The 25,848-nt window shown below is 44.2% G+C and overlaps 3 protein-coding genes across 28 annotated transcripts in view; all 3 read right to left on the bottom strand.

The window, feature by feature from the left end:
* PXK (PX domain containing serine/threonine kinase like) overlaps positions 1-7,126 on the bottom strand; it is a 75,130-nt gene extending 68,004 nt beyond the window's left edge. For 23 of the 24 annotated variants that reach the window (XM_044921327.1, XM_044921324.1, XM_044921330.1 and 20 more), the window contains exon 1: positions 6,945-7,077. In XM_044921327.1, the coding sequence (XP_044777262.1) occupies positions 6,945-7,046 (102 nt within the window). In that variant the 5' untranslated portion in view covers positions 7,047-7,077. Of the gene's footprint in view, positions 1-6,944 lie in introns of all 24 variants that reach the window. The other variant, XM_021695203.1, reaches the window with a different exon arrangement.
* Positions 7,127-14,060: 6,934 nt separating this feature from the next.
* Positions 14,061-15,746, bottom strand: HTD2 (hydroxyacyl-thioester dehydratase type 2). Its single transcript, XM_021694996.2, has one exon. The coding sequence runs from the start codon at positions 15,744-15,746 to the stop codon at positions 15,141-15,143; it is 606 nt and encodes a 201-aa protein (XP_021550671.1). The 3' UTR covers positions 14,061-15,140.
* An 82-nt stretch (positions 15,747-15,828) lies between these two features.
* Positions 15,829-25,406, bottom strand: RPP14 (ribonuclease P/MRP subunit p14). Of its 3 annotated transcripts, none has more exons than XM_021694999.2 (6): positions 25,389-25,406; positions 21,683-21,780; positions 21,504-21,588; positions 17,150-17,226; positions 16,596-16,674; positions 15,829-15,907 (listed from the first exon to the last, which is right to left on the bottom strand). In XM_021694999.2, the coding sequence occupies exons 2-6, from the start codon at positions 21,778-21,780 to the stop codon at positions 15,851-15,853; spliced, it is 396 nt and encodes a 131-aa protein (XP_021550674.1). In that variant the 5' UTR covers positions 25,389-25,406; the 3' UTR covers positions 15,829-15,850. The 3 variants fall into 3 exon arrangements, with proteins under 3 accessions (XP_021550674.1, XP_021550673.1, XP_021550672.1); XM_021694998.2 differs by lacking the exon at positions 25,389-25,406 and adding an exon at positions 24,979-25,151; XM_021694997.2 differs by lacking the exon at positions 25,389-25,406 and adding an exon at positions 25,035-25,138.
* Between the last annotated feature and the right edge of the window lie 442 nt (positions 25,407-25,848).

The raw sequence follows: 25,848 nt of genomic DNA on the forward strand, positions 1-25,848 counted from the left end.
ACGGAGGAAGGCTGTTAGAGAGTGTGGTATCTACAGGGTCACACGCAGCGATGCCTAGAGCACGGCAATGTGTCAGCCAGCCCTCCCCTGTGCTCTAGTGGGACAGTGAAAGCGGTCATGCCCGCCAGGCTAGCGGTGTGGTGTGAGCAGGCCCGCTTCAGGCTCCATTTCCCTCTGCAGGACTGAAGTGCACCGCATCCCTGCCCACCAGTCACCTGTCACCTGGGCAAAGGGCAGGCTCTAAGGAAGGCCTGCAGAACAACACTGCTTTCCCTTTCCACCTCCGAATGGTTCCAGCATTTTAGACCCAGGTTTGTCCCATATCAACACTCTATTCACTGCCTCCTCCCTTCACCCCAAAACAGCCTCGACTGAACTGAGGAGAAATGACCAGTTTCTGAGGAGCCACACCAAAGAAATGCGAGCAGCCTTGTTGAGATGTCATAAACAGAGAGCTGGCCAGGGCGCAAACACCCTGCTCTCCAGCACAGAGCCCTCTGCCCTCCCGCTGGGCTCCTCTAATAAGTCATCTGGGCACCTACAGCTCAATGCGCTTGGCAAGGTGCAACCCAGAGTAACTCTTTCACACCAACAAGACAGAATTCATCTATTGTTCCAAAACCACGGCTTCCTGAAAGCAGGGTTCACATGGCAGCAAGGTGAACTGTTTAGATGCATGCTTCTTCTCCAAGTTTGCAGTCTGAAAAACCTTCAGCAGTGATTCTTACCCTAAGATTCACTGCCTAAGAGCAGGCTTCAGGCCGGGGAGGTTCTGGGAGGTTATCTAAACATGTGTATGAGCATTTATGGAGAACCTGTCTCTCTGATAAGATTGTGAAAGGAGGTAAATCCAGAGAGGTAAAGAACTTGTGCTAAGAGTATGTCCTGAGTTTAGCATATTGCAATGTTATAAACTTCCCAGGGTGATGGCTAAACGGTATGGGGCTTCCTTTTAGGGTAATGAAAATGTTCTAAAATTGATTATGATAAATAAATTAATCTTAAAAAGGGGGTGGGGAGCTGAGTGGCTCAGTCAGTTAAGCAGCCAGCTCCTGAGTCAGGCTAGGTCATGATCTCAGGGTCCTGGGATTGAGCCCCGGGTTAGGCTCTGGGCTGAGCGGGGAGTCTGCTTGAGGATTCTCTCTCCCTCTCCTGCTGCCCTTCCCCCCCTGCTCTTTCTCTCTCTCTCTCTCTAAAATAAATACATAAAATTTTAAAACTGATTATGGAGATAGGTACACAACTCTGTGAATATATTTATACTGACTTGTTTAGTCAATGGGTAAATTGTACAGTATGTGAATTATATATAAAGCTGTTACTAAAAAAAAAAATTTCTAGAAGACTCCTCTTGCAATGGGTTCCCCAAACTAATATTATACTAATAGGAATACCTTCTTAACCACCAAAAAATACTCAATTATTTGAAGACAACAGTAAAAATGTACTCTTGGTAAGCAGGAGAAAGTACTTGACAGTTTGATCTTCAGCTGGAAATGAACAGACTCACCCCAAATTTGGTAGTCAGCAAGATCAGCTGGAGACTAAATGGTCAATCTGCACAAACTCTTCCCCTCCAGAGGTCCACGTATTTACCCCAGATAAAGTGCTTGTCCCTTAGTCCTTAGTCAAAATTTTCAAAGTGAAAATGAAGGGCTCTGTCATCTCCTCCGATGACAGTCATACCTTAATTTCCCCTACCATGTGCACCTTACTTGTAAAGGAAGTCACTGACAAGGATGACTTCCAATATCAGGGGAAAAACAACGGAAAAAAACTATTACTCTCTCTTCTACAACACTCGCAAGCACTCAAGCACTTCTGAGTTCTAAAACAATATTCGAGTTCAGCTCTCCTGTTTTCAGGATGCCAAAAGCTGGGACATAAAGGAGCCTCATTTCATGTGAAGCCGATTAGAAACCTCCAGCAGCTTGAAAAGGAACCACTACCTGCCTCAGTAGAAAACAGGTTTGTTCTAGTTGGCCCAAATGAACCCATTTAGACCACCAATCAACAATCCATATTTTGAACAATCTTATTAAGATCACAAATATATGGAAGCTGTGTACACATAGGTGAATATTTACGATATTCCCCTAGGGAGCAAAACACGTAAGATCTTTTCTCCTAAAATAAACTTCAGCCCCAGAATCCCATGTTTCTTCCAAGTAACTATAGCCAGCTTCTTATTTGTATTCCTACTACAAGAAATCTTCCTAGTGGGATAATCCTCAAAAGAGGTGATAAATGAGGATTAAGAATCACCAGCCCCTAGAGGCACCTGGGTGGCTCACTCAGTTGAGCATCTAATTCTTGATTTCGGCTAAAGTCATAATCTCGGGTTTGTGAGATCAGGCTCTGTGCTGGGTGTGAAGCCTGCTTAAGGTTCTCTCTCTCTCTGCCTCTACCCCTCCCCACTTGCACGCTCTTTCTCAAAAAAAAAAATCACCAGCCCCTAAATCAGTCTGCAAAAAAATTGACTTCAATAGGTACAGTTTACTTACAATCTCTATATTAACTAATTACCATTATCTAAAACGTTCCAACTCAGACTTTTGTAACTGCATCCATTACAGGTTTCAAAAATAAGTGGGGAAAAATACGTAAGTAGAAGACAAGTGATAAGATTTCAAGAAAACTTGGGGTGCTAGGTGCTCAGTTGGTTAAGCATCTGCCTTCGGCTGAGGTCCTGATCCCAGGGTCCTAGCATCAAGCCCCGCATCGGGCTCCCTGATCAGTGGGGAGCCTACTTCTCCCTCTGTGTGTGCTCTCTCATCTCTCTCTCAAATAAATAAATAAAATCTTTTAAAAAAGCAGATTTCAAGAAAACTTATTATCTTATTATAAAATGAGGAACTATCATTTGGTCTGCATTTGCCTATGCAAATATCTTCAAGGAATTTTCTAAAGTAGTCAGTATAACTTGGAATTCTAAAGAAACTTCCAAATAGCATCCCAAAAGGAAGCCCAGATAGATCCTGATATTGAGCACTGGGCTGCCTAAAATGTCAGGCCCTGAAGGCAATGAGGTCTGCTAATTTGACATCACATTTGAATAGGTATTCTGATGATATATGAATAGAGTTTAAAAGACTATAGAAAAAAGGTCACTGATTAAAAAGCTGAGGCTCAATAATCCAAGCCACAAAAGGAACTTCAAAACCACCTGTGTTATGACAGGTAAAGACTCTGACTTGTCAACACCTTGGGAAATGGAAGATCTCAGAATCCCATAGAACAAAAGCTCAATGAAAGCAGGCGCTATCTAGCAGACCACCAGATCTCCAGCATGTGTATGGCACACAGTAGGTACACAACACATTCTTCTCGAATTAATGAGTACTGTTGAATAAATAAACTGTGCAGGAATACAGTTTCCAAAAATCAAAGGTCAAAGAGAGACCCATTTTCAGTAAAGATCTCAACATGTAATATTATCTTTCCCAGATTTAAAAAATGTTGTTATGCCTCAAATATCACTAAAATTATCTTTTGTTTCTCAAGAACAAAATGCACCAAATGCAGAGTAAATGGGCCTTGATTCAGATGAACCTCACAGAAGAGTATTTTAAAAGGAGAAAACCGAGATGAAGTGTTAGCACACTACAGCACACTGACCAGCAAAAATCTGATACGCATATTTGATAACAACCTTCTCCCAAACTGTCGGTTTCCTCTGGTTTCTATTTCAGCTAGGTAAGCATTTTTTCAGTCTATCGATTTTTAGAAGTTTTCCCTTTCACATCGCCAAGAACGTCCATATTTCCCTTGTTTTCTCTTCGTTCCCCCCAAACTTTCCCACAATTCACCTGTACGGCTTTTTATTCAAATTCCTTTTGTTTGGAAAATCCTTCCCTTTCCTCCCACCCCAGGCTGAAAGCATCCTCCCTAACTATGGTCCCTTCTGGTTTTATGGAAGTTTCATTTCCTTGCAGCAGAGGCCTGGTGTATTTCCTGAAGCCAAATTCATTGTGCTCCATAAAAGTGAAAATAAAATCATTCAGACCACAGTCAGGAACAGAATCATCTACCAATCTGTGCCCTCTCTGCCAGTTTCTCATCTAAATATGCCTTTCTGGTGGTGACCTTGTGTTCCCTTCATCCTGGCATCTGTATTTTCCAACCCACAGAATTTCCCCCCCTCCAAGTCCCTAAATTTTAAATCCTATGTAACCTAAAATTTTCTGCTGTAAATTCTGTTTCCCAAAGCTAAACAACCTTGATAAGGGGAAGGAACTCTGGATAGAAATTAGCTATTTTCGATAATCACACTTTACCCTGTTTAACGCTTTGGAAGTTATTTCACCAGGGAGTGAATAGATGGAAGAAGAAAGAAATGCCCTTTACGAATACTTCATAAAGACTAGTTCATTTGATCTTTGTAACAACCTTGGAAGGCAGGCAGAGCAGGCTTTTATTACCCTCTTTACAACATAAAGCTACACATCAAAAAGTTAACCTCTTTGTGACTTGCCCAACCAACGTCACAGACTAGCAAGTGTCTGCCCAAAACTGTATTAATGTCTTGCCTCTTCCAACTCAAAGGCTGTCTACTATATACTCTCTCTGTATGTTTCTATCCTACAACCAAGGAGCTCAGTATTTCAGAGGGAGGACTGCCCTCTGACTTTTGGGACACCATTTCCCTTCAGCTAACAAGTAGAAAAGCCACCTTCAGTTTTCCCAATAGAAAACAATGCTCTTTTCTTCCATTTGCCACCATTAACAACTACTTCTTTCCAAAATAATTTCCAACTGTTCCTGTTTTAAAGGGACTTACTCATAAGGGGCTAATAATCCAGAAAGTCTGCATCAGCATATGATTTTCTCAATAAAGTTCAGGGCTGATGCAACATTTCCCAGTCTCCAATTCTACAGCTAAAATGACAAGAACATATAACAGTCAAAAATTGTGCAAGACAATGCTACAGTGTTTTTTACTCATTCACATCTGCCTCTATGGGTCTCCTGTGAGTCACTGTCTTTTGTGATCAGTCATCATTATAGGGACTCCCATTCTCTACTCTAAATTATGTTATTTCTTAAAGAAAAGCTCTGCAGTAAAAATAGAATCCTATTATATCTTTCACTACCTTGCTGAAGCGCTGACCCCCTTAACTTAGCACCTCAGATGCCACGTTGTTCCAATTCTCACCACTACTGTTTTACACAAACAAAAAAGAGGCAAAGTAAGGTTGCAATTTATTTGTTTATATTCATTCAACAAACACATATGAAATCCTATCAGACACCAGGGACTGGGACTCAAAATTAAGCACCTGTCCTCCTCTCATAACCTGGGGGAGAGGAAAACTAAAGAAATAATTTCAGAATAAACTGATCTAGGTTAAGGTGGAAGTGAGCATGGACTTGGGGCAGTGGCCATCATGGAATGCTTCCTTCATAAACTGATCTAGGTTAAGGTGGAAGTGAGCACAGGGCATGGGGCAGTGGCCATCATGGAATGCTTCCTGGAAGAAGTGATCTGTGAGCATTTATAAGCATCTCTCTACCTTAAGCAAAAAATAAACCTAAAAGACTCAACCCCTCTCCCCCAAAATTTGCCAAAAGTCAAGTCAAAAATCTAGTTTAATAGCAGAATTTATTCTTGAACACCTGCCCTAAATTTCAACCTTTAACCCATACTCCCATAGGTATACATTACAGAGGGTAAAGATTCTGTCCAACACAGTGCCTTCTCCCAAGTCTGTAAAACAGGATTAAAGATAAACGAAAACATAAAATACATTTTTAAAAAATATAATCATTTTCCTAACTGGAAATGAACACTTTGAACAATCCAAACCCTACAAAGCACGGCTGTCGGAAGAGGAAACTGAGGTTCAAAAAAGTCCCACTTTAATACAACAGAATAAAAGATCTCTTTTAAGTCACCAGAACAGCTTGAACAAAAAGAGAAACAGAAGGCTATTGTGGGGCTTTAGCCTCCAGATGATGAACCCTAAACACACTGCAATGGTAAACAAACAAGCCTCTGAGCCGAAATCTGATTTGGTGACCTGACAAAACATTACAATTTAAGGAATCTCTCTCTCCCCATTCATTATTTCCCAAAGTCCCCCTGGCTGGCAGCTCCTGTTTTTCTGCTGGTTCCTAGGTTTATTGCTTGTAAATTACAATGCACAGTGTGCTTTTCAAAAAAAAAAAAGGTACAGGCAAATGAAAACAATCTTGGTTTTAAAGACCCATAAAAGACAGTATAGGTAACAGAAATGAATTCTGCCTGTGTTTACTCTGAGGACCTATTACTCTTTTATGCTACTCCAGTGGATTTTAAACTCAAATGAATGCTACCACTGCCCACTAAAGAACAGGTTAGAGGAGGGAAGGAGCACACTCACATACCTGCCTCAGCAGGACCCCAGACTGCCTCCCTCACCATTTCCCTGCGCCTAGGCCAAGCAGCTGCCCAGCAACTGGGGCTGCAGACCCCAGCCGCTTACACTCTGCCATCCCAACAAGTAGGCTCTAAAGTCACACTTCCATTTGGCCCGGCACATCCACATCGCCGCCACTCAGGTCCCCAGCTGAAGGGAGTAAAACTCAGCGGCCCCAAAGAGAAGGCTGGCGGCGGGCAGAAGTGGAGGAGAGGGTCTCAAGTGCTCCCTTTACTCCGCCTGGCCAAGGTGGGCCCGGGAATCCAACACCTCCTACAACTCGGAGCCGCACCGCCGAGCCCCTCCTCCAGCTTGGCCCACGGGGCTGCGATCCCCACCCCCGGCCCTTGCAGACCTGAGTTCACCTGGGCCCCGGGGCCCCTGTCCCAGAGCCACGGCCACCGCACTACCCTCCCGGCCTGGGCCGCCGACCCCCGGCCCCGCTCCCCGCCCCGGTGACCCAGCCCGGCCAGCGCCGGGCCGCCCGAAGCCCTCTCGCGGTCCGGGGCCGCCCCGCGCCGCCCGCCCAAGCGGCGGGCCGCGCACCGTGTGGGACTGCAGGCTCTGGCTCGCCTCGATGGCTGCTGTCAGCGGCACCGTGTCGTCCAGCAGCACCTTGCCGGCCGGCGGCTTCTCCATGAAGGCCATCCCCGGACGCCCGTCCGCCACCGCCTCGACACCAGGGGCAGGAACCAGGGGCGCCGACTCCCGCCGCCGCCCGGCTCCGCCGCCGCCGCCGCCGCTGTCAACACGCGCCGCCCCACACGCCGCCGCCACCCGCCGCGCCCGCAGGGTCCTAGCGCCGGCTTCCCCGCCGCCGTCGCTGTCAATACTGGCCGCCCTTCCCGCTGCCGCCTCCCGCGGGGTCCTAGCGCCACACTGCCGCGTTCGCCGCTGCCCCGGACCCGCGTTTCCAAGCTCCTCGCAGCCGCCCTCAGGCCCGGTACCCTCAGCATCCAGCCTCAGACTCGGGACATTGCACCCTAAGCCACCACATCCAGAGAGCCTCAGATGCGAAGACATGGCGTCCTGAGCCCTGCGATCCAGGAACCCTCAGGCCTAAAGATTACCAAACCAAGCCTTGCAATGTTGGGCTTTTCACTTTCGGCCGGGACTGCCAGACTTGAGACTTTTACAGCTGGACCTTTCCCACCCAGGCCTCCCGGGCCCAAGGACCCTAAGACCCAGAAAAGGGACCTTCAAGATGAGACCCTCAGTCCGACCCCTGCAGACCCAGAAACTTTCTAAAACCAGCCCGTAAGATTCAGGTTTTACTGAACCCTTAATCCTGGCTTTTCAGACCCAAGAATCTACGAGCTGGGTCCTCAGAATTGAACCCCACAGCTGGAGCCTTTGGACTCCAGGACCCTCAGACCCAAGCTCTTGGAACTGGGGATCCTAAAAACTGGGCCTCAGTCCAGGACTCCAACCTCCACCCTTGGCCCCAGCCACAAGGCCTTGTCAAAAAGAAAACCATTGGGGCGCCTGGGTGGCTCAGTCCTTAAGCGACTGCCTTCGGCTCAGGTCCTGATGCCGGATCGAGCCCGGCATCGGGCTCCCTGCTCCGCGGGAAGCCTGCTTCTCCCTCTCCCACTCCCCCTGCTTGTGTTCCCTCTCTCGCTGTATCTCTCTCTGTCAAATAAATAAAATCTTTAAAAAATAAAATAAATTAAAAAAAAAAAAAGAAAATCATAGACCCAAAATGGAGTCACTTATCCTGTTACATCGCCAAACCAGGGCTTACAACGAACCTAACTATGGTTTCAACCTCCCCCAGAAATGTAGTTTTAACCGTCAGTCAGGAATATTCAGTGAGGTAATCTGACACGCAGACTATCCATCCCCCCTCCCCCGCCAAAGGCAGATGAGGTAATTTGCATGGTAAGACCCCCTGCTCTTTCCCCTAAGGGAAAGTGACCTTGCCTGAAATAATCCTTTCTTTTGCTAGTAACTTCCTTGCCCCACCCTCCTTCCTATAAAATCCTCCCTTTTTGTACAGTTCCTTAGAGCTCCTTTCCACTTGCCAGATGGGTTGCTACCTGAATTACGAATCACTTAATAATGCCTGTTAGATCTTCAAATTTACTTGGCTGAATTCTTTTAACAGCCTTCACCCCAAGAACCCTCAACTAAGATCCTGCAGACTTGGGGTCTTCAGTCCCACTGTACTGGCTCCAAGAACCTCAAACCCAGAGGTTTGAAATAACTTCCCAGCTCCACATTTGCCCCCACAGTCTTTCTGAAACCAAGGTCACAATTCTGGCACTCCCCCTGCCACCCAGTCCTCTCCACCCCACCACACCCCTGCAATCCCACCCACACTGCTCTTTCCAAGGGCTGCATCCCAAGACAGTGGAGTTAGACTTTGAATCAGATGACCAGGATCTCTGGGGCTCTGGTATTTACCAGCTGTATGACCTTGAATAAGTTACCCAACCTCTCTAAGCCCCAGCTCCCTATCTGCAAAATGGAGATACTACTACCTGTTTGGAAAGGTTAGGATGTGGAATGCAGTAGGACAGGAAGGGGCTTGGTACATTTTGCTCAACAATATTAGTTAACTTCCTTCCCCTACAATTCACAGAATGGAGAGTTTCTAACTCTTAAATTTGTCTCCCCTAAATTTCTACACATTTCAGACAAGAGAGTAAAGTTTCTTGGGAACAAACCCCCCCCCCCCCGACCCATGCCACCACCACTATTAGACATGATGCAAAGGCCTAGACAGTATCTAAAGAATACCCTCTCTAGGGATACCTGGGTGGCTCAGTCGTTAAGCGTCTGCCTTCGGCTCAGGTCATGATCCCGGGGTCCTGGGATCGAGCCCCGCATCAGGCTCCCTGCTCCGTGGGAAGCCTGCTTCTCCCTCTCCCACTCCCCGTGCTTGTGTTCCTTCTCTGTCAAATAAATAAAAAATAAAAAAATTTTTTTTAAGATTTTATTTATTTATTTGACAAAGAGAGAGAGAGAGAGCGACAGCAGGAACACAAGCAGGGGGAGTGGGAGAGGGAGAAGCAGACTTCCACCGAGCAGGGAGCCCAATGCGGGGCTCAATCCCAAGACCCCGGGATCATGACCTGAGCCGAAGGCAGACGCTTAACGACTGAGCCACCCAGGTGCCCCAATAAAATCCTTTAAAAAAAAAAAAAAAGAATACCCTCTCCAAATCTTGAGTTTATAGCAATTGTTGGGCGAGTAGCCACGACAGACTGACATGTGAAAAAGGAAACAAGGAACTTCATGATTCAGTCCTATAATCAGAATTCTTCCTGCATTCCATTTTTTGTCTCCACATGTTTAAAAGCAGCAGTCTATTAAAATGCAACCATATATCATTTAGGGATGATTCAACTTCTTACTTCTTTTTTTGTTTTTATTTTTTATTTTCATTTTTTTGAGGGGGAGGGGCGGGAACAGAGGGAGAAGAAGAGAGAGAATCTTAAGCAGGCTCCACGCCCAGCGCAAAGCCTGCAATGGGACCCACTAACAAACCTGAGATCGTGACCTGAGCCAAAATCAAGAGTCAGATGCTCAACCAACCGAGCCACCCAGGGCTTTTTACTTCCATTTCTTTAAAGTAAATGGATTGGGGCGCCTGGGTGGCTCAGTTGGTTAAGCGACTGCCTTCGGCTCAGGTCATGATCCTGGAGTCCCGAGATCGAGTCCCGCATCGGACTCCCTGCTCAGCGGGGAGTCTGCTTCTCCCTCTGACCCTCCTCCCTCTCATGCTCTCTGTCTTTCATTCTCTCTCTCTCAAATAAATAAATAAAATCTTTAAAAAAAAAAAATTAAAGTAAATGGATTATTTCATTGCCAGAATCACAGAAACCAAAATTCTGCTTTAATCATTATTCCTGTCATGATGTGGACTGACCAAGATAAGGGTCTTCTCAAATACTGCTGCTGGTGGGAGTATAAATTGGTCCACCTTTCTGAAAGGCATTTATTCATTCAACAATAATTTACAGAGTACTTACCATGTAATAGGTACTTTACCTGGTGCTAGGATCTGAGATTTGACAATACATATCAAGGGCTTTGAAAATGTTCTCACCCATCATCAAGGGTGATCCTTATCAAAGGATATTTAATGATGTTGGGAAATGCTCTTGATGTAATAGTGAGTGAAAAAAAAGCAATATATGCATTTGTATGATCCCAAGTTTTAAAAATGTTTATATAGAAAAACAAGGGAAAACACCAAAATATTAATTGAGGGTCTCTAGGAAGGACTGCCTTCCATTTTTATGCTTTTCTGTATTTTCCAAAATGTCTCTAATGAAGATATTTTACTTGTATGATTATGAAAAAATAACATGCAATCGAGTGCAAAGTTTGTAAAATAACAACCTTATCTAAGTTTTCCTCACTGGGGAAAAGAAACTGAAAGCAAGAAATCAGATATATGATGGAATGAAGCCAGAGACTAACTCTCAATCAGACTTTCCCTTTCTCTGGAAATTCTTGCCTGAAGTAAGCCCCTCAGAATAAATGCTACGGTGAGCCTTATAATTTCATTTTCTTTTTTTTTTTTTAAGATTTTATTTATTTATTTATTTGGCAGAGAGAGACACAGCGAGAGAGGGAACACAAGCAGGGGGAGTGTGAGAGGGAGAAGCAGGCTTCCCGCAGAGCAGGGAGCCCAATTCGGGGCTCGATCCCAAGACCCTGGGATTTGCTATCATGTCACAGAGGAATTTTGCCCAGGGTTTATAAGAAGGTCATATACAACTAAAAGCCACCCTAGAAATTGATTGTGGCCTAGAAATTGACTGTTAGTGGGGCCTCCTATTAATCCTGTTCTATTTATGTAGTGTCAACATCATTCTTGGGTTCTTTTAGGATTTTGAACTTAAATGGTTTCTTGGAGTTGATTTTACTTCAACCCAACATTTCTCTGAAGATGTTGAGAATTCTTATCTCTGCTGTGTTTGTAATCCAAATGAAGGCAAGCCAAGAACAAAGAAAGTGAAACATTTGGGACCCCAGAGATACTGAAGTGCAACCCAAGAGTAACTTCACAGCACTCCCAGTCTGCTGAGATAGAGCCAGTTAATAAATTATGCCAACACATGAGGCATTCAGAGGGGCACAGCTGCTCAGAGTGACAGTCAACCCTTGCTAGAGTTATGTTTTAATATAAAAACTTAATAGATATAATTCAATAGCAATTTTCTTTGGGAGTAAATTGGTCTCTGAATCATACTCAAAGAAGATAAAAGAAAAATGACTAATAATTCAGCACCAAATGAAGACCTGTGGTTACCTAAGAGGTACCAGTGTGCATGTAGCAATTTCTTCTTTTTCTAGATGAATACGCAAGTCAGGTCCACCAGATGAATGGAGGCTGTGGTGAGGCTTTCTTCCTGCCGCTACTCAAGATTTGCTGCTCAGAATAAGAAATGAGCGGCATCTCACCAGTATGGAAATGTTTCTAATAGAATATAAAAATCTGTTAAGCAATTTTCTAGTACATTAGGCTGAAATTGCTTAAGATGGGTCTTTCTGTAGCAATCAAACATGACATAAATTGCAGTCTTAGAATGCCCCTATGTGGAAAGTGCTAGTACAATTTGGCCTGCTATTTTAGTCAGTACTTTTGTACTCACTTCCACCTGTGACCTAGTACAATCAAGGCCTCCTCTCAACTATCCCAGAGAGAAGTTCCTAATTTGAGGGTCACCCCTGCTTTCATCAGAAAAGCCACATTCTTTTTGGCATCTCCTACAGGGCTCAGCATGAAAACAACCATCAGCCAGTTTCCCTTAGAGCCAGCTTTCACAAAGCAAGAGTGGCTGGAGCATATCTGAGTAAAAGTAAGAAGTTATCATTGACAGAGAAGTATCCCTTCTTGCCTACTTCTCTAGTCCAACCTTTTATTGATTTATGGAGATCAAAGAAGACCATGGCACTCAGGGACCATTTAAAAAATGAAAATGCTCATATTGAGAAGCTACTTTTGAATTACACAGTATCAGTGACCAGCCAGGCCTGGCTGGTCCCCACCATACTTGGCCTACACATAACTTTTCACCTTTAGAATAACCCTTTTGGTAATTCTGCTCTAAAGACAAGTAATCACTGAGAAAAAGGGTAGGTGATGGTTACCTACATCAACTAATAATATATAGGAAAATGCTGCAACTGTAGCAGGAAGTAAGATCTAGCACATTCTGAATATAAAGAAAATTCTATAAAATGGTGGTTCTGAATACTTTAATGCCACATAACGGGATACTATTACAGAAACTGACAGTGCTCCAGTAATGGGAACATTGTAAGACCCCCAGGGAGATAGAGAAAAGAAATACTTTGGAGCCAGGCAGGTCCCCATTTGCATCCCAGCTCTACAGCCTTGGGCAAGTCACACAGCATCAGTCTATTTCCTTGCCTATAAAATGGGACATTAACTTTAATTCACAACATTCTCAAAGATTGGAGTGAATGTAGAAAACTGGCTCATTGGGGCGCCTGGCTGGCTCAGTTGGTGGAGCATGTGACTCTTGATCTTGGGGTTATAAGTTTGAGCCCCACACTGGGTGTAGAGAGTACTTAAAAATAAAATCTTAGGATCGCTGGGGTGGCTCATTCATGAGGACCCATGAGGGTCCTGGGATCCAGCCCTGCATCGGGCTCTCTGCTCAGCGGGAAGCCTGCTTCTCCCTCTTCCTGCCGCTCTGCCTACTTGTGCTGTCAAATAAATAAAATTAAAAAAATAAATAAAATCTTCAATTAAAAAAAAAGAAAATGGGGTGCCTAGATGGCTCAGTTGGTTAAGTGTCTGACTCTTGGTTTCAGCTTCAGCTCAGGTCATGATCTCAGGATTATGAGATCAAGCCCTGCATCAGGCTCTGTGCTCAGTGCACAGCCTGTTTGAGATTCTCTCTCCCTCTGCCCCTTCCCCACTTGCACTCTCTCTCAAAAATAAAATCTTTTAAAAAAGGGGGGGATTGGCTCATAGACAGCGCAAAAATGGTAGCTACCAGTATTTTTTTTTAAAAGATTTTATTTATTTATTTGAGAGAGAGAATGAGAAAGAGCACATGAGAAGGGGGAGGGTCAGAGGGAGAAGCAGACCCCCTGCTGAGCAAGGAGCCCGATGCGGGACTCGATCCCGGGACTCCAGGATCATGACCTGAGCCAAAGGCAGTCGCCTAACCAACTGAGCCACCCAGGCGCCTGGTAGCTACTAGTATTAATAATCACATTACACTCCACTTATGGACCTATGCTTCAAGAGTGCTACTAGTCCCAGAGAATGAGTTCTATAGGAAGAGGCAGTCTTGGCTCTGAGTTTATATTTTGTGCTCCAAGTTTTTTTTTCCAATGTTGTATCAAAGTTTTAGCTTGTGTAGCCTTCCCCTATGATTAAGTCTTCTTCATGTGCATCTGAGCCCCCAGAGCAGCCCCTTCTGAAACTCAGGAGGGCATCCTTGCTTCTCATGTTGATTTTAGTATTTTCATCTCACCATCCACCAACTAGGGTATGGTGGTACAATATTCAACAGTTTAAAAATATTATTTATACACATCATTGCCCTCTAGTGCCCAGAATGATTTTTTTCCTAGTAATCTGCTTATCTCTTTGATGTTTAAAAAAAAAAAAAAAAATCTAGTTACTGATCCACCAGGAGGAAAAACCTTTTCCTGGGAAATGGGGGTTGATCCCACCAATGACACTTGATCTATCTTCCTGATCAAAGCATCTAGTTGTAATCAGAACCACCATCTAAAGCCACAGAGCAGAGATGGATGTTCTGTTATAGATTATCTTAAAAGTGTTGGCTGTGTTGGGATGACCACTCAGTACAAACACATTAGGCGCATTTCCTCTTCAGTATCCTTTTTTTTTTTCAATACTGATTTTCAATATCCCTCAACTCTTAAGAACTTGGCCTCCACAGGGTTCCTTATACTTTTTATTTATAAATCTTTACAATAAGCATATATTATTTGTAAAGGGGAGAATCCACAGTGTTTTCAAGGGAGGGAGAAAATAATCTGGATTACTAAAATAGAAATTTTGCATTCCAATTCTATTCCAGATTTAGATTGATTGACATCCTGAAAAATGAAGTCTATTACCTGTTTTAATTGTGGGCTAGTTTGCTTTAAACTCGGGAAAACCTCTAACCTCATTCACAGGGGAGAATGGATGACCGGCTGGACTTCGTGCTTAGCTATTTGTATCTAGCATCTCCAACAGTCCTGTGTGGTAGGTGTTGTTATCCCTGTTGTATACCTGAGATTGAGAGAGTTTACATAAATGAGTCCAAACGTGCACATAAGCCCCTCTCCAATCACAGGAAAGCCATCTGAAAAGCAAATGCCACTGAAGATGGAACAAGGTGCCACTGTGGTGTCAACAGTAACAAATTACAATAAACTCTGACTCAGAAACTGCTGAAGGACAGGATCTAAGTACCCTGACTGGTAGAAGGTAGGTGTTCAAAGATGACCTGAATTCTGTTGTTGCCTTCAGTAATTAAAGGCTAGTTATAAATTCAGTGACAAACTTACTCTGCACAGAGGCAGGCTTGTGTTATTCAAATGCAAATCTGACTAGATGTGAAATCCTAAAAGAACCTTTAGCTAAGTAACTTTCTTGGTATTTCTTCAGTTTTAAAAATCTAGACAGAGGAGGAATATACTCAAGTCTGTGTGAAGCATAAAGCCAAATTGGACAGTGGACCTTTGGACACCCTTCTACCTGCTCCCCTCCCCCAACCTGGGCTTCTAGGTCTACAGGCCATCCCTCAGTGAAGAGCAGCGTTCCTTTTTCCTCAGAGGCTCTTCAAGAACAGTACCACTAGCACTTGAATGTGCATCTTTAAACCCATTGCAGGACTGGGGAGTTTCTGGGACCATAACTTTAACCCAGCCTTCCATAACAGTCTTTTTACTTTCTCTTACAAAACATGACACTGCAATAACAGCAATGAACCGCTTTAGCCTTTTCACCTCCGCGGAAGCTACAACAACTTCTCCAGCATATAAAGGGGCTGGAAAGCTAATTTCCTGTGAAAGTAATACACAGCCTGGCCCTGGCATTTTAGTTCCCAGGAGAGCCGAAATAAGTCCATTGACCAAAACTCCATGCACAACTGTCTTTCCAAACTTGGTGTTTTTTGCAAAATCTTCATTTAAATGCAAAGGATTGACATCCCCCGTTAATTCTGAGAAGGCAGCCACGTCCCTCTGCGTGAAGGCCCTGCTGAGTTCAGCGCGGTCTCCAACTCTGGTGTGCATCTGCTCAATGTGCTGCCTGCTCACCACTGGCTGGCTCAGGAGGATTCTCCTCTGAAGCCCACCCGACCACAGATGATGGCGGGAAATTACGGGGAACATCTTCAGCAATCAGAGCTTTTAGACTGCTTCAATCTTCAGACAGCATATTGTCACCAAAACAGGCTTTTGAGAGCAGAAGGATGTTTCTGCAATTGAAAGACTGTTCAATCCAATACTAGTTCCCTGCTATTCCCAGATAAGGCAAGGAGAAATGGAGAAACCTGTAAGAGAAAGAAAACAGTTAAAGAAATCTGGGGAGAAGACTGCACTGAAACACAGGGTGTGTGGAAACATGCCTAGTTTTCTCGGGTAAGCGAAGCTGATGCAGTGGCATCTTAAAGAGCATCCTTAGAGGTAGCCTCAGATACACAAGTGATTACAGGTTTAGAAAGAGTGTTCTAATATTTAAGGCACCAGGCATTAAGCAACAAATGAAAAGTTAAGACTTTTCCACAAGAGTTCCAAGTTTCATCCCTAAACATCTCCCATACAATCTAAAATCTAAGTGCTTTCTCTCACATTTCCAGAAGCAATATAGTCCTTATTCCTCCCTACTGCCCCCAGTGGATAATGTTAACCACACTAGATTTATGCAAGCAAAAAATGGGACATGTACTAAAAAGCAGTTTGAGGGGTACCTGGGTGGCTCAGTCGGTTGGGTGTCTGACTCTTGATTTTGGCTCAGGTCATAACCTTGGGGTCATGGGATTGAGTCCTGTGTCGGGCTCCTTACTCAGCATGGAGTCTGCTTGAGATTCTTTCCCTCTCCTCTCCCTCAGCCCCTCCCCCCGCCCCGAACACTCGTTTGCTCCCTCTCATAAATAAATCTTAAAAAAAAAAAAAGAAAAAGAAAAAGCTGCTTGACCCCTACTCAGCCTTGTTTGGAAAATGTGAAGGAACGGTCTTTACCTGAATCACTCTGAAGGCACATTTCTTGCCTTTATAGGATCCTAACAGAGTCAAAGAGCTCCACAATTTGACAAGACCACTGTAGAGAGATCAAGAATGAATGCATAAAGATTTGTCTCTGTGACATCTCCCTAGTACTTTTGTGATGGGCCAGATAGTTAAATTAGGTCCAGAAAACCTAATTTAAATGAGAAAACTTGAGTAGATGTGCTGCCAAAGAGAGCACTAAATGAGAAAACTTTAAAAGTAAAAGCACATTATGTCATAGCAGAGAATAAAATGAACCTCAATTAGGAATGTTTCTAAAATACACATTTTTGAGTTTGCAACCATGGCCACCAATTGGGAAACACTACAGCTGTAAGCAAATCATGAGTTTTGCTCTGTATAGTCTAAGCTCCTGGTGGATTAAAGGTCATATCTTTCCCAGTTTAAACTTCCAAAAACTACTCAGAGCTCACAATGCCAAGCCCCTTCTTAGAGAAGAGCATTTTTGCTCTATTTCTCCATCCACCTCTCTGCTCTGTTATACTACAAAGGGGCCTCTGTCGTACCTGCTACATATCCTCAAGATGGCTGACAGGGTCTTCTCTTCGTAAGTTAGGATGTCCAAGGGTAATGCTGCATCAACCTAGGTATGGAAAAATACTATTAGCAGACTATTATTATCACTATTCTTTTTATTTTATTTTATTTTTTTTAAAAGATTTTATTTATTTGACAGAGAGACACAGCGAGAGAGGGAACACAAGCAGAGGGAGCGGGAGAGGGAGAAGCAGGCTTCCCGCTGAGCAGGGAGCCCGATGTGGGGCTCGATCCCAGGACCTTGGGATCATGACCTGAGCCGAAGGCAGATGCTTAACAACTGAGCCACCCAGGCGCCCCTATTCTTTTTTTTTTTTTTTTAAAGTAATCTCTACACCCAACGTGGGGCCCGAACTCACAACCCTGAGATCAAGAGTTGCATGCTCCGGGGCGCCTAGGTGGCTCAGTTGGTTGAGCGTCTGCCTTCGGCTCAGGTCATGATCCCGGAGTCCTGGGATCAAGTCCCGCATCGGGCTCCCGGCTCGGCGGGGAGCCTGCTTCTCCCTCTGACCCTCCCCCCTCTCATGCTGTTTCTCTCTCGCTCGTTCTCTAATAAATAAATAAATAAAATCTTTAAAAAAAAAAAAAAAGAGTTGCATGCTCCAATGATTGAGGCAGCAGGGTGCCCCTATCAGGACTATCCTTTTTTTTTTAAGATTTTATTTATTTGAGAGAGAGCAAGCTAGAGAGAGAGAGAGAGAGAGCGCGCGCGCGCACAAGCAGGGGGAGGGACAGAGGGAGAAGCAGACTCCCTGCTGAGCAGGGAGCCCAACACAGGGCTCGATCCCCAGATTCTGGGATCATGACCCAAGCTGAAGGCAGACGCTTAACCAACTGAGCCACCCAGGTACCCCTATCATCACTATTCTTAAAGTCTAATAACTAATCCTGTCAACTGCTTTTCTCCTCCAAAAAAGCAGTATTTTATTTAGTGGTGCTGTAGTACTGGGACTGCTTATTTACTGTCTAGAATGTTCTTCCTGTAACTCTTCATATTGCTAATGACTCTTCATCCTTCAAGTCTTTGTTTAAATTGTTCCATCCCTGGGGGCGCCTGGCTGGCTCAGTTAGTAGAGCAGGAGACTTTCGATCTCAGGGTTAAAAAAGAAAAAGTTCCATCCCTGATCCCCAAAATTAAGCTCAATTGCTTTCTATGCTGTTTCACATACAGAAACCATACACTTCCTCTTTCATAATACCCATCATTCTGGAACCAGGTTTTATACCCGACAGAGAAGGTACACACTTTTTTCTTAAACTTTTTATTTTGAAAAATTAGAATCACAGGAGGTTACAATGAAATTTACAAGAAGGTTCTATGCACCCTTCATGAAGCCTCCCCCAGTAATACAATATCAAAACCAAAAACCTAAAATTGATAAACCAGTTTATTCAGATTTTACCAGTTATACACGTACTCCTATTTGTCCGTGCCTGCACGCGCGCGTGTGTGTGCATACTTCGATGCAATCTTACCACATAGGTAGTTTCATGCAACCACTACCATCAAGATAGAATTACACCATCGCCACAGGGCGCTCTCCTTCTACCTCGTTTTAGTCACACCCACTCCTCCTCCCGATCCCTAACCACGAACCTTTCTCCAGATTATATAATTACATTATTTCAGGAGCATGATACAAATGGGATTACCCAAAATGTTACCTTTTGGGATTAGCTTTTTCACTTAGCATAACTCTCTGGAGATTCAGTTAAGTTTTTATGTATATCTATAGTTTGTTCCTTTTTATTATTGACTCTATTCTATGGTATCAGTATATCATGAATGTTTAAGTACTCACTCACTGAAGGACATCTGGTTGATTTCTGCTTTTGGGCTCTTACAAATAAAGCTGCTATGAACACTCACATACAAGTTTTGTATGAACATTAAGTTTTTACTTCTCGGGGCGCCTGGGTGGCTCAGTCGTTAAGTGTCTGCCTTCGGCTCAGGTCATGATCCCGGGGTCCTGGGATCGAGCCGTGTCAGGCTCCCTGCCCCGGCGGGAAGCCTGCTTCTCCCTCTCCCACTCCCCTGCTTGTGTTCCCTCTCTCGCTGTGTCACTCTCTGTCAAATAAATAAAATCTTAAAAAAAAAAAATAAGTACCCAACATATTTAAAAAAAAAAAAATTTTACTTCTCTGGGACAAATGCCTAGGTGTGTTAACTGCTGGGTAGTATAGCAGATGCATGTTTAGTTGTTTTTAGAAACTGTCAAATGGTATTCCAAAGTGGCTGTACCATTTTTTTTTTTTAAGATTTTATTTATTTATTTGAGACACAGAGATACAGAGAGAGAGGAAACACAACCAGGAGCAGTGGGAGAAGCAGGCTTCCCACTGAGCAGGGAGCCCCACGCGGGGCTCGATCCCAGGACCCTGTGATCATGACTTGAGCCAAAGGCATACGCCCAACGACTGAGCCATCCAGGCGCCTGTGACTGTCCCATTTTGCATTTCCATTGGCAATGAATGAGTGATCCAGTTTCTCCACATCCTCACCAGCACTTAGTATTATCACTATTTTTTTTTTATTTTCGGTTGTTTTGTTACGTGTGTAGTGATAGCTCACTGTGTTTTTATTTTTTATTTACTTATTTTTTAAAGATTTTATTTTTAAATAATCTTGACACCCAGCATGGGGCTCGAGCTCACAACCAAGAGTCAAGAGTCAAAAGATCAAGAGTCGCATGCTCCACCAATTGAGCCAGCCAGGCGCCCACACCCATTGTGTTTTGTTGTTGTTCTTTTTTGGAGCTTATTGTGTTTTTAATGTGCATTTCCCCAATGGCTAGTAACGTTGAACATCTCTTCATTCATGTGCTTCTTTGTCAACAGTACATCATTTTTAGTGAAATGTCTATTTGTGTCTTTTACACATTTTCAAGTTGAAAAGTTTGGTTTTCTTTATTATTGAGTTTTTAGAGTTCTTTTTATTTTTAAAAGATTATTTATTTATTATTATTATTTTTTTAAGATTTTATTTATTTGAGAGAGAGAGAATGAGAGACAGAGAGCAGGAGAGGGAAGAGGTCAGAGGGCAGAGGGAGAAGCAGACCCCCCGCTGAGCAGGGAGCCTGATACGGGACTCGATCTCGGGACTCCAGGATCATGACCTGGGCCGAAGGCAGTCGCTTAACCAACTGAGCCACCCAGGCACCCTATTTATTTATTTTTGAGAGAGAGAGAGTGTGCGACCATGCACACGGGAAAGCAGAGGGAGAAGCAGACTCCCCGCTGAGCAGGGAGCCCAATGCAGGACTCAATCCCAGGACCCTGGGATCATGACCTGAGCCCAAGGCAGACGCCTAACCGACTGAGCCACACAGATGCCTGAGAGTTCTTTTTATATTTTAGATATGTGGTTTGCAACTAGTTTCCCCCAGTCTGTAATTTGTCTTTTCATCCTCTTAACTGAGTCTGCTGTGGAGTATATGTTTTTAATTTTAATGAGATGCTTACCAGATTTTGACTTGATAAAACATATGAATCAGGAAATAATTTCCTGAATCGTCTTTGTTCTCTCTCAAAATTCTACTTATTTTCAAGTAAATGCTAAAATAGGACTACTCAATGTGCTGGTCTGTGATAAAATAAGAGGCTGTAACACAATGCAAATCAACAGTATCACTAAGTACATTGTTTAGTTCAGCTCAGTTTTTTTAAAGTTTATTTATTTATTTACTTTTAGTAATCTCTACACCAATATGGGGCTCTAACTCACAATCCCAAGATCAAGCATTGCATTGCAAGCTCTTCTGATAGCTCATCTCAACTTCTGATTACGGGGACTTTTTTAGTAAAGGAAGTAGTGTGCTGATTCTGGTGTAAATCTTCACAATGGACAAAAAAACTGTTTGCACAGGGTGCCTGGGTGGCTCAGGCAGTTATGCATCTGACTCTTGATTTTGGGTTGGGTTGTGATCTCAGGTCCTGAGGCTGAGCCCTGGTTGGGCTCTGCGCTCAATGTGGGGTCTGCTTGGGGTTCTCTTTCCCTCTCCCTCTGCCCCTCCCCTTGCTCGCACACACTCTCTAAATAGATAAAATCTTAAAAAACAAAACAAAAAACCCAAAAAACTGTTTGCAGGTTGCCAGTCTGGACCATACTGGGAGTAGCACGGCACTAAAACATCTGTCTAACAAGTTCCTTGTCAAATAGAAGGCATATTAGAACAAACCTACCCAAAATTCATCATTTCTGAAAGTCTGCTTCTGCAATTTCAAATATGTTTTTAAAGTTTTAAAATCATTATTTGGAAAAGCATTGTTTTAGTATGTCTTACAAAGATCTTAGGAGTGTTCAATCTACCAAGTGATTCATACCTCCCCAAAGAGGTCCTTCAAGGCTGAAATAAGCAGCTGTCTGAACTGTGCAGCATTCAGTCCAACCCCACGATCTTGAAATTCTCTATAAAAACATTAAAAAGAAAAAAAACGTATCAAATTTCATACTATTCAGATTCATAAAAGTGTAATCACCAATAGAACTTAGGAGAACTCACAGGCAGACTTTCATATAATGGTGCTCAGAGGGATTTTTGTAAACTATTCTTTCATATGTGGTGGCTGGAGCTGGCATCTTTTCCAAAGCTGACCACATCTAGAAATGAAAAATCAAGAGGGCTACAAATTAGCAAGGTACAAGCTATTTTTCACTTTTTTCCCATTTTTTAAATGAGAATTTAACCCATTTTGATTTTTTTTTTTTAAAGTAAGCTCTACACCCACTGTGTAGCTTGAACTCACAACCCTGAGATCAAGTCTCATGCTCTACCAACTGAACCAGCCAGGCCCCCTGAACCCATTTGATGTTTTTCAAGTTTATTTAATTTTTTTAAAGATTTTATTTATTTATTTGACAGAGAGAGACACAGCGAGAGAGGGAACACAAGCAGGGGGAGAGGGAGAGGGAGAAGCACGCTTCCCGCTGAGCAGGGAGCCCGATGTGGGGCTTGATCCCAGGACCCTGGGATCATGACCCGAGCCAAAGGCAGACGCTTAACCGACTGAGCCACCTAGGCGCCCCTCAAGTTTATTTATTTATTTAAGTAATCTCTACACCCAACGTGGGGCTTGAGCTCATGACCCTGAGATCAAGTCACATGCTTCTCTGACTGAACCAGCCAGGCACCCCTTGCTTTTCTTTTTTTTTTTGACCCATTTGATTTTTAAAAGAACTCCTAGTATAGTAATTCATTTATTTCTGGTCAAACCAAATTTACCCATACAGACACAAAGAAAGTTTCTAGATTTTATATATGCCAGACTGTTGTACTCTTAAATTCTAATAACATAAACCCAATGGACATTTTTCCCTACTAAGTACCTGGCTCTGTGCTAAATGCCCCACATGCCTTAGGTCATAAGTCTTCAAAATGATCCCATGAAGTGAAAGCTATTATTATTCCCACTTTTTCCCCTCCATTTTTAAGAAGAGGACATTGAGGCTTGGCAGAGAGGTAACACTTGCCCAAGGGCACACAGATTCCAACCACTCCTGAGCCCCTCCAGACCACTCTGGTATGATGCTTCCTAATTTAAAAAAAAAAGGGGGGGGCGCCTGGGTAGCTCAGTCAGTTAAGCATCTGCCTTAGGCTCACGTCATGATCCCAAGGTCCTGAGATTGAGCCCTGCATTGGGCTCCTTGCTCCGCCCGGAGCTGCTTCTCCCTCTGCCTACCGCTCTCCCTGCTTGTGCTCTCTCTCTCTGACAGCTAAATAAATAAAATCTTTAAAAAAAAAATAGCATACAGGAATAAAATGCAAGATCTTCTTGTTTACTCTCAGTCAACACAGAACATGAACAGAATGAGGAGTGGTAGTTCTGCTGTCCCATCCCATGCTGGACCTACCTGTTCTCTGAAGGCCACATCTATACAGAGCTATTTGATAGTAACCCCCCCTCCCCTCCCCAAGCCAAAGACCGAGCTTAAACAGCAAGGGGTTTGAGAAGAGAAATTCCTGGAATGGGCACTCAATGTCATTTCTAATAGACCTGGATCCTTCAAGAATTCACAACATGCTGATCCCCCTGGGGAGAATCCGTCATCGGCTCCTCTCCTACGTCACTCTTCCTTTGGATAGCCCCTATTCATCCTTTGAATTTTAGCTTAAAGCTCACCTCTCCTAGGAATTTCATCTCTTCAAGAAAGCCTTTTGAACACATTGTTCTAAATTAGATTCACTTGTTATGCAATCTCTTAATACTATTTGTTCAATATCTGGTTCCCCACTAAAGGAACCAGAAAACTGAGGTCCAACCAAGGAAAGGGAATTAGCCAAGGTCACATAGCTATAAACTGGCATTTACAAAAACCTCTGCATCAGGTCCAGTTCCAAGCATTCCTAGATGATGCCCTCAGAGAAAATGAGAAGTTAGGGTCAAGGAGCTACATCCAAGCATCCACTTAAAAATACGAATAGTTACTGTGTCTGGCACAGAGTATGTATTCAATAAACACTTACTGAATGGTGAGAAGTATTAGGCCTATATGTTCAAGACTGCAGAAATAATCACCTGATGATTCTTTCCCAATCATTACAGTTGTCCCTGACTAGAAGGGCAGGAAGAATAGAACCCTCAATCACTTCATTCACTGTCTGGCACATGATAGGTGTTTTTTAAGAGTTACCATCAGCCTTGATGGAGTTGGCTGCTTGAGCTAGGGGAATGAGATTGTGCCTGGGGCTCAGGACGCCAATAACAATGAAGACTTAAGGGGTATTCTGGAAATGGATAATGATAATGGTTTCATAACAGTGTTAATATACTTTACATCAATAGGCTGTACCCTTAAAAATGGTAAATTTTATGTTAGGTATATTTTACCAAAAAAGACTTAAGGATCAAGCGTTTACTGAGCAGTCACCGCCACATAGGCCTCAGCCTCAGAGGCAGTGACAGTATTGCCCTCTGCAGGCTGTCCTGAGATTAAAGGAGAGGATGCCTGGGTACCCTTCGTACAGCCTGGCAAATCTGCCAGGCTCACCACAACAATGAAAGCACTTCCCTAGCTCTTGTTATCATCTTTAAAGCCAGCCTTTGTAATGGCTGCAGGGATGCTCATTAAGTGACCTATTAGTAATAGGTGTCCCTGCTTCCACCTGCTCCCCACCCGCCACCCCCCAATCTATTCTCTACAGCAGCCAGAGCGAGCCAGTTAAAACCTATTCAAGCCCCACCACTCCTCTGCTCAAAACTTTGCAATGGTTCCCGTTTTACTCAGAGTAAACACAAAGGACTTACCAGCCCTGCAAGGCCTTACCTGAATTGTACCGCTGCCTCCAACAGCTCTGACCATGCTCCCTTGCTCAACTCCCTCCACCAGACTCCTCCTAGCTCTTCCTCACACACCGTTTCCCTCCCGTCTCTGCGCCTCGCTCCTAGCTTTTCCGCATGTTGGGAATATTCTTCCTCCAGGTAGCTTCATGGCTTTGATCAACTCTCACCCCTCGATTTGGTCCGGTGGCTGTTCTATCTAATACGGCAGCCCCTCCATGCCCCTGTTCTAGTTTTTCCCCATAACACTTACCACCTTCTAACACAACTACGTAATTCATTTATTCTCTATTTGTACTTCCCTCCCCCACCACAACAGAATGTACACTCTGCAAGAAACGGGGTTCTATCTTGTTCACTGTTTCCTAGGAATCTAAAAGTGCACACAGTATACATTCAACATGTAAGTTTTGGGACAAATCAATCATTAAAAAAAAAAAAGCCCAGTCCCCTACTATTGGGTACTTCAGTTGTTTTCAACTTTTTTTTGACTAACGTCCCCCATTTACTTAGCGCCCACCTGGCGCCGGGCGCATGCGCTCTGCACACGTGGTCCCGCTCACTCCTCGCACCCACCATGTGCTACCGAGACCCCGTAGTACAGGTGCCCGCGGAGGTGCGCGTCCGGGCCTCGCCGGCCGCCCGCGGCGTCCTGGGCCGGAAAGGATTGGTACCTCAGACGGCCGCGCGCCGCCCGCCGTAACTCCCACCTTGCGCATGCGCACCTGGCGCGCAGGCCATGCGTCATCAGCGTGGCCGACTGAGCTCACTCCCGGCAAAAGCCGCTCTGTTATGGGCTTCCGCTTACCTGCTTTCGGTCGCACTAACCTGGCGCCTCCCTGACTCCTGTTCACTGCAAGAATCCGCCAAAGCTTGGCGTTCCTCCGCAAAGGCCAGACCCCGGGCCCAGAAAACTCCGGGGTTACTTACGTTTGGCTCCTGTCTGTTTCACCCTCCGGAAGCGTGACGTCTAGGGGCGGATATGACGTCACCGCGCGGCATCCGCCTAAGAACCTGGGCGTGAATCCTGATCAGGAGCTGAGACTGGCCGAGCTCAGTGCCCCCTGGTGCCCACTCCACAGAAAGCTCTGTGAGCGAATGTGTGTATGGGGTAAGGGGCTCCGGACGTGTTTATTCGGCCCAGGAGCTCGCTTTCATAGTCATTCATTTATCCATGCATTCATTCATTCAACTTTATATCTAGCATCTCTTCTGCTGAGCATCTTCTGTCAAACACCCCAAGGACGGGAGCACTCTTAATGCCCCTTGTGGCTCTCAGCACATAGTAGGTTATCTATCTGGGTTGACATAAGATCCAGAATGGCGTATCTTCAAATGTAAGCCAGGTTTCATCTATGCATTTATTAATGCTAAGTCCCGATTATGTGCT

Source organism: Neomonachus schauinslandi, chromosome 1 (assembly GCF_002201575.2).
Source record: "Neomonachus schauinslandi chromosome 1, ASM220157v2, whole genome shotgun sequence".
NCBI lineage: Eukaryota > Metazoa > Chordata > Mammalia > Carnivora > Phocidae > Neomonachus > Neomonachus schauinslandi.

What these genes read in the sequence shown, in the direction of transcription:
- HTD2 (XM_021694996.2), bottom strand. Translation starts at nt 15,746, where the DNA reads ATGTTCCCCGTAATTTCCCGCCATCATCTGTGGTCGGGTGGGCTTCAG.
- RPP14 (XM_021694997.2), bottom strand. An exon ending in CATTATATGAAAGTCTGCCT is followed by an intron (nt 21,589 to 21,682) that starts GTGAGTTCTCCT and finishes ATGTTTTTATAG; the next exon opens with AGAATTTCAAGATCGTGGGG. An exon ending in ATCTTGAGGATATGTAGCAG is followed by an intron (nt 16,675 to 17,149) that starts GTACGACAGAGG and finishes ATCTCTCTACAG; the next exon opens with TGGTCTTGTCAAATTGTGGA.